At 48.5% G+C, this 7,731-nt stretch overlaps 1 protein-coding gene across 1 annotated transcript; it reads left to right on the forward strand.

Moving 5' to 3' along the window:
• Positions 1 to 5,430: 5,430 nt before the first annotated feature.
• On the forward strand, positions 5,431 to 7,731 carry GPHB5 (glycoprotein hormone subunit beta 5). The gene is made up of 2 exons (XM_075501564.1): positions 5,431 to 5,634; positions 7,543 to 7,731. Exons 1-2 carry the CDS (start codon positions 5,431 to 5,433, stop codon positions 7,729 to 7,731), a joined length of 393 nt encoding a protein of 130 aa, XP_075357679.1.

Raw genomic sequence — 7,731 nt, forward strand, 5'->3', positions numbered from 1 at the left:
GGCTGTATATTGGGACCTCTGCCAATGGCAGGTCAAGTAAGGGGCCAGTTCAGGAGCAAAGCATCCTCCCTGCTGCCAAAACCTCCCAGGAAAGCACCTGGGAATGGTGCTGTCCTGCCAAGAGCAACTGGAGTCACTGGGAGTCCAAGGTGGGCTCTCAGGATTTGCTGAGAAGTCCAAAGCCCTCTCAGGATTTGCTGGGAATTGGTTGGATTAAGCCCACAAGTACTTTATAACCAGTGACGTTACGCACGCTGGAGGGCTGCCGCAGGCTCCCGTGGCAGCTCTAGTGCAAAGCCTATGAGATCCACTTGAGGAGCAGACAGGGCCGTAAGTTACCAGTTCTCGTAATCCTGACACCTTGAACACCGTACTCGATGTCTGTGTTCCGCCTGTCCAGAATTCCGAGGAAAAGCCCCACAAGCCTGAATGGATGAGTGGACGCACAATCCTCATGAGGTGTGCTCCCCTGGTCAATCTGTTTCTGTCTCCTTCTGTATGTCTCAAAAAGGGAACAGGCAGGTAAAGCGTGCACATGTTCATCTTTAGAAGTTGTATCTATATGTCACCTTTTATTTCAAATAAATTCAAAAGGTCCAGGGAAAGAAAAAATATGCAGCTTTTAAATTTCTGATGTACGCTGAAGGCCACATGTAGGTGTAGGTGGTATATTTATTAATTAACTTAAATAAAAAACCCCACAAAACAATAAGCCAGCAAAACCCTGCCTGGGAAAAAGCCAGCACTCATGCTTTTCATGAGACATGATGCAAATCCTTCAGAAATCAGTGTCTGTCCCATGAATAGAGAGGATTTGCAAAAGAGAAAATAAGTGAGAGTCTGCAATTTCTCTTACGTTTTACTTTATAAGGTTGTTCAGTACAAATGGAGACGAGAGAACAGAATCTCGATTAGCTGAAGTCAGTGAATCCAAACTGAATTACACAAACCGAAGTCCAGCACCTGTTTTTCTAATCCATAGAAGAAGAGGGATCTGTCAAAGCTGGTTGCTCTGCCATCTGGCATGTATTTCCTGTACCTGTCTCTAATCTTGGGCTGATTTTTGCTGGCACTTTTCCAGAATCAAATAAAGGGAACTTATGACCGATATTTTCACTTTTACCTGCTTTCTCTGCAAGTCAGGAACTTTTAAACTGTACATTTTTTTAAAAGCCTTTAAAGGTTTCTTTCCTAGCTTTATTTTTGGTCAGCAAAAATTACAGCAAAAAAGTTTTAGTTTTTTTTGTGGAAAGCTGCTGATATTTTTAGATCAGTGGCAAGACTTTGGCTGTTCCTCTTGACCTCCCTCTGATCTGATTTGGCTTTGAATCTCCTGCTTTGCCCTATTGGTTTCAATGGGAGAAAAAGGTGTGCAGGACGTGTCTGGTGATCACGTCTATGGAGACAATTGCAGTACCTCCATTCGGTATTCCTCCTCCAATGTCCCACCTGATAGGTCTTCACTTGAAGCTGGAGTCCTTTGCTGCTAGCAAGACTGTGAATAATAATGAGCGAGAATACTGGGAAAGGTCTTAAACATCCTCTCCTCCCAACTTCAGGAGAGTTTTCAAGTTTTTAGTAAAAATTCTGTTCCTTTCTTCTTTGTTCTTCCCTTCCTCTTGGAAAAAACATCTTTTTTTTTTTGTTTTGAGGGTTTTTTTTTGGTTTGGTTTGGTTTTCTGTTAAGTGAATTCATTTGCTGAAGCAATTGTTTCCCATGTCATGATGGCAATATGGCAATAGCACTTAAAGCCTGCTGCTTTTATATGTTTCAGGGGGTGTTTGCGAAGGCCTGGAGGCTGAGGCTGGAAGGAGGGACTCACGCCTGGAGACTCATGGCTGGAGGATGCCCCGCACTTGGGTGCCTCGCTGTCTCGATGTGCAAGGCTTACTCCTCTCACCGCAAGCTCCAGGGCAGAGCCTTTGGGTGCCTGATAAAGCCTGGGACCTGATGGAGACCTCCTGTGCCGCTGCATTAGAAGTACGTGGTTAAGGAGTAACTGCGGGGAGGGAAAAGGGGAAAGGAGGAGAAAAGTTTGGATGATGGTCTGATTCGGTTGTGCTGGCGTACACACCGGCATATCCTGTAAGCGTAGGTAAAGGTCTGCTGCGATGGCACCTCTAAAGAGAGGACAGTGGCTCTTCGTTACGCAAAATGTCCTGAGATGTTATTGCGGGGCTTGCTTCACTGTGGACAATTGCTTCCCTCTTGCACTTCTTCCAATCACCGTTTCCTAATTTAGACAGAAAAGGCAAATCTTGAGGGTGAATAACCAGCCTTTTACCTGCCAGCTTGTGTGCATGTCACCAGTGTCATTTACTGACCCGGGCAATAGCAGGGCCACAGAGTAGCAAGAAAAACAGCCAAGCAGTGGCTGCTCCAAGCTGAATAGTGAAGTACAGCAAGTGCTCTGTGGGTTCCCAGGAGGAGCTCGCATGAACGTGAGCCCTGCTGCTGCACCCAATGTAGGCTATTGACCTAGGAAGCGAAACAAGGACCCCAAGCCACGGGTTATTCACCCTGAAAAAGGGAGAGCACCTTGTTTGGTCCTGAATGCTTCAATATCACATTTCCTCAATGTCTATTTGCTGGTTTTCGTAGCTCATACTACAGAAGGCCTGAACACAACCCACTGGATGTATACGTTTGATACTTGTAAGGTAAATTTACAAACTCACAGTAATCACTGTTTCATATTTGATAAGAGATGCATTTTCTGGACATCAACAGATGCTGTTTTGTTTTGGTTTTTTTGTTTTTCTCTAAAACATCGTAGGATGGGGTTTATTTAAATCAAGGTTTTCTCGGTGTTTTCTCTTCTCAGGGTTGGGTTGCATTGCTGTGGCTGTCTTTTAACAGCAGCACGCCGAGGGGTCCGTAATCACTGACACTTACTGTGCCTTGTCTGGATGTGCCTGGGTATTGGGGCAGTCAGCGCTGGGAAATCACTGTCCAGCTGCGAGCTGGTGGCAGGGAAAGGAGGGGACTTTCCCGAGGTTGCCGCATGAGCTTATGGCTGCACTTCTCTCGCCCGCTCATGTTGTATGAACTCACTGACCGGCAGGTTTTTCATCGTCCCGAGGTTCTTCAGCTTCCTTCTGTCCTATGAATAGCCGAAACTTGTGTTTGCATGGCAAAGGCAATGGACACAATTTCCAAATTTCCTTTGCACAGTGCTGCTTACCTGTGTGGCAGCTGGCTGCCTCGTCAAGAGAACATTTGCTTTCCTTGCAAACTCACACCTCCTCCCCCCAACCCTTGCCCTTGCTTGTACAGAGCAATCAAGTAAAAATGGTCTTATGCAGTTGACAAAAATACAGGGTTCTGTTCACACAAATATTTGCAAAGTCTCCCTTCAGGGTGTTTCCTCAGGGCTTGTTAAGTAGGGGGGTAATGTTTATTTCAGAGCCAGCCTTCAATCTCCTCGCAAAGGTGTTGCAATTCCACTAGGAAAGGAGGACCCATTTTGCCCCAGTGCACGCTCATTATTTCACTCACCAAGATACTCCTTTTGTTTCAGGGCTGATGTTATGAAACAATACCCTTTAGGCTAATCGCTGTTGGAAAGGAGAGGCTTGCTTTACAGTCAATGACTTTGATGCCTTGGGTAGTTCAAGTAAGGATCTGCCTGTCTTGCCTTGATTGACAAGACCCTTTCTATAAATTTGAGCAATTAAGCAACCCAGTAGCAGCTGCTGGGGAGATCTACTGAGCACAAAGCTGACACAGATTGCTGTGCAGGTCTCCTGCTGCTCACTCTGAGGTCCTGCAACACCATCTGCAATTTCAAACTGCAAAAGGAGATCTGACTCCAACAAGTTAGGTGAGTGTGCTTCTGTGTTTGCTCTGTGTCATGGCTCCGGCTCATGAATAAAGCAGCAAGTTTTGCTAAAGTGGCAAAAAATAAATGTTCAATTTGTTCTGAAGTTTGTCTCTTTTGCTCTCAAATATCTGCTTTTAAAAATAACGAATTTTAGCTTTTTTTTTAACTCTCTTGAAGCTTTTATATAAATGTACACTCATCTAATCACATATGGGACTATAGTGCATGCATGGCCACGTATATGAAGGGCTCACTGTAGCAAACTTCATGCGCTGATCTAAACCTCTGATTTAGCAAATTTGAAGCATTTGGTTTAACAGGAGCCTAGAGACTCAAACATCAGTCAGGCAAAAGGCAGGCCAAGCTCATTTAACTTAAATGTTATCCAGCTGAGGACACAGCCCAATGCACACAAGTCCGCGTCCCCTATGCAGTAGCTGACTTTCTCAAAGTTAAATAGCAAGTCTGGGGTTTCTAGATAGACATTTTTAAATGCAATGCAAGTATGTGAGGTATAAAATGGGTCTTGTGGCTTAGAGCTACTTTCCAGCTCTCTTTTTTTGACAGAGGAAGTTTTCCAGAAAGACTGGTTGCTTTCTTCACTGATGGTTTGAGATAGAAAGGCAGCAAGTATCAGAGGGACTCGGCCGATACTGGGCTGCTTGGAAGGTATGAGGAGTTCAAGCCTCCTCTGGTCACCTTGGCCATGTTCCCACCATCTAACCGGCTCCGTTCACTGGCTTAGCAGCCTTGGTTGGGTCTGAGCTGGCTGGTGGGGCAGCGTGTGCAGGAGGGACAACCAACAGTTGCATTTGCTTCTCTGGCTGCAGCCCTGGGAGTGGACTGGTGCAAATCCAGCGCTCGGGGTATTGGTAATGGCAACTCCAGTAACGCTTTTGGGAGGTGCTGATCTGTCTCCAGAGATTATAGCACAAACTCAGGGACTCTTGGCTCCTAAAAGGTAAGTGGGATAAAACCAGGATTAAGTGCTCTTGTCAAAATGCTGGTGTTACCTGCAGACCTAACCCGGCTGAATGCATGGAGCTGCAGCCACGCTGCTTCCTCCCTGTGCGGCAAAGTAGGCAACCTGCCACCTCCTGTAGGTGTGGATGACAGACAGACAGACAAAGCCCTTCCAGAATGACCCTGCCAGGGCCAGTACTGCCAGGGGCTTCAGCCAACAACATGTGTGCACACTGAGAGAGCAACCAAAGGCCCACCCAACCTGGTGCAACCTCAGGGCAACCCAGCGGGGGTGGTAGGAAGGCATTTGCTGCAAAGTAAACTTGCAATATGGAGATTTCAGTGGGTCTGAGCCACTGGTGGGTGGCTTTATCCCTTCCAGGCAAACCCCACTGCTCTGCAGGGAAAGTCTGCACACCGCTGCTTTCTGTTAGACCTTTTCACTAAGACTTTCCCCTTCTGGGAGTAAGTAACCTCTCATTTGTACATCTGCCCGTCTTGGGCTGAATGAGGACGGGGAACAGTGTGTCTGAGGGGAGGAAGGGGCATCCCAGCTCTGGAGCTGAGCCTGTGCACTTGCCTTCTTGCCTCCTGGGCTGCGCTGGCTCTCCCAGCCCTCCGCTTCTCTCCCTTCTGCCTCAGCATGACGCTCCGCTGGGCGATCCTGGGTGCCCTGCTTCTCCTGCCGCCGGCCGGCGGTGGCGGTGCACTCAAGACCTCCGCCATCGACCTGCGCACCTTCATCGGCTGCGCCGTGCGTGAGTTCACCTTCCTGGCCAAGAAACCCGGCTGCAAGGGGCTGCGGGTGACGACGGACGCGTGCTGGGGACGCTGCGAGACCTGGGAGGTGAGGCTGCGCCCGGGGCTGAGGTGGCCGGCACCCACATCTCTGGGTGGTGCTTTCCTCCCCTAAGAAAAGCCCTCAACCCCCCCCCCACCAACCATTAAATGGCTTGCAGCTATCTACGAAACAGGCGAGGGCTGTGTCCCGCTCCAGGACCCCCTCGGCACCCCTGTGGGCGGCGGAGCTCTTTGCAGTACGTTCCTTCCTCCCTCCTTCCGCTGCCTCAAAGGGGGATGCACATCAGGTGATGATATTAATGAAGCACTTATGTAATACTGGTATTATGCAATCTGAAAGCCTCTTACAGCTTAACCACTTAAGGAGAGGAGGCCTTTATTACTTTACTGGAAAAAATTCCTTTGGGATTAAGATGGAGCTCCCAATTGAAGGGTAATATATTTTGTTCCAAAAAGCAAATCCCAGAGATAATGTCTGTTTCTAATTTGGTCCTGTTCTAAGTCACAGCCCTGTAAAAATATGAAGTAGTTATGATTTGGGGGGGTACAGGGGAGAAATAAAGAGCATAAGTACATCTACACACACTTCAGAGAACAAGTTTCTGACTGTCTTCGCCTTTGCCACCGGAAGGCTCAAGGGGCCAGACTCAGTTTAATTTATTCACGGAAGCTTCAGGTGATTCCAGAGGGATTTTGTCCGCATGAAGACAAAGGCTCTGTATAAGTGAGCAGAGGAAGACCCAGGGTCTGTGTGCCAGCTCTGACTGCCGTCTTTCACTGCTTGGTGGGATGAGGAGAAAGGCCACCGGTGGCCAGACTTCCCCGGTGGGATAAGGTTCCTTCGGGGGACCTCTTGTTACCTGGTTCCCCCTACTCCCAAGCTCCTCTGGCAGCACACACCTTGCAGATTCTCTCACCGTACTGCAATACCGCTGGGATGTAGTTAAGCTGAATGCATCTGGTGTAGGCTCAACAGCTTCTAGAAAGCACCATGATGTACTTGGATGGGGGGGAGGGGGTTGCTAAGAGGGAGGGTGTCTGGATATCTTCTTGCTGAAACGTTGCATCTGTTCTTTTCCATGCCATTGTTATCGGTTCCCAGGGCAGGCTCTTTACACAGCACAGAGGGAAAGAAAGAAAGAATTAAAATGCCTCCTGGCTGTGTTACCTTAAGCGGCTTCCCATCTGCACAGGGGAGAGGATTACAGTGGGCTTCCATTTCTCTTTGCGCTGCCCCTTCTTGGAGTCCTTGGAAAATGGGTGCTCCTGTCAAGGAAAAACTCCTTTTTCAGCATAGGCAATGCCACCGTGATACCACGTGGGAGTGTGGGTTTCAGGGCCTTCAGGCTCCCATCGTCTCCTGATGGCTGAGGTCTCCGGCCAAGCTGTTTTCCTCATGAGGAGCTGCAGACTTCTATGCTGGCTGCTGTGCTGACTGCATCCCCCACCGAGTACATCCGCTGGGCTTCGTGGGATGCGCAGTCTGACTGGGAAGACTGGTCTGACTGAGCAAAAACCAGCTGTTTGGCACCTGGATGCACCTCTACTCTTAGGCAGCTAATGCACATGGAAGGGCTTCCAGCAGAAAGCATTTTCTCTGATGGAAAATCAATCCTTTTGGAAGAAAGCAGCTGTTTTTGGCAAACATGCTCATTTGGTTGAAACACTAATATTCTGCTGAAAACCAGCTTTTTGGATAGGCTTTTGTCTTCCTTCAGCAGTTTTAATTGGAGCTTTATGCTTTAAACAAACAGAAACACGCACACACACCCACTCCCCTCCATGGCAGGGCTCCAAGAGCCAGGTGTTGAAGGATGTAACCTAAAAATAATTTCCATGGCCCCTTCCACCTTGATCCAGTGGCTCCCCTATTTACACTAAATCCCCTTGAGGAAACTGGGACTCCAGATGTTTGTCTTGCTTCTTGCCTGAGGCCAGCATTTCTCCCCCCCAGAAGCCGGTGCTGGAACCGCCTTACATTGAGTCTTACCACCGTGTTTGCACCTACAACGAGACCAAGATGATGACGGTGAAGCTGCCCAAGTGTGCCCCTGACGTGGATCCCTTCTACACCTACCCGGTGGCCGTCCGCTGCGACTGCGACATCTGCTCCACGGCGACAACCGAATGCGAGACTGCTTGA

The sequence above is a fragment of the Mycteria americana genome, chromosome 5 (assembly GCF_035582795.1).
Source record: "Mycteria americana isolate JAX WOST 10 ecotype Jacksonville Zoo and Gardens chromosome 5, USCA_MyAme_1.0, whole genome shotgun sequence".
In the NCBI taxonomy this organism is placed as follows: Eukaryota; Metazoa; Chordata; class Aves; order Ciconiiformes; family Ciconiidae; genus Mycteria; species Mycteria americana.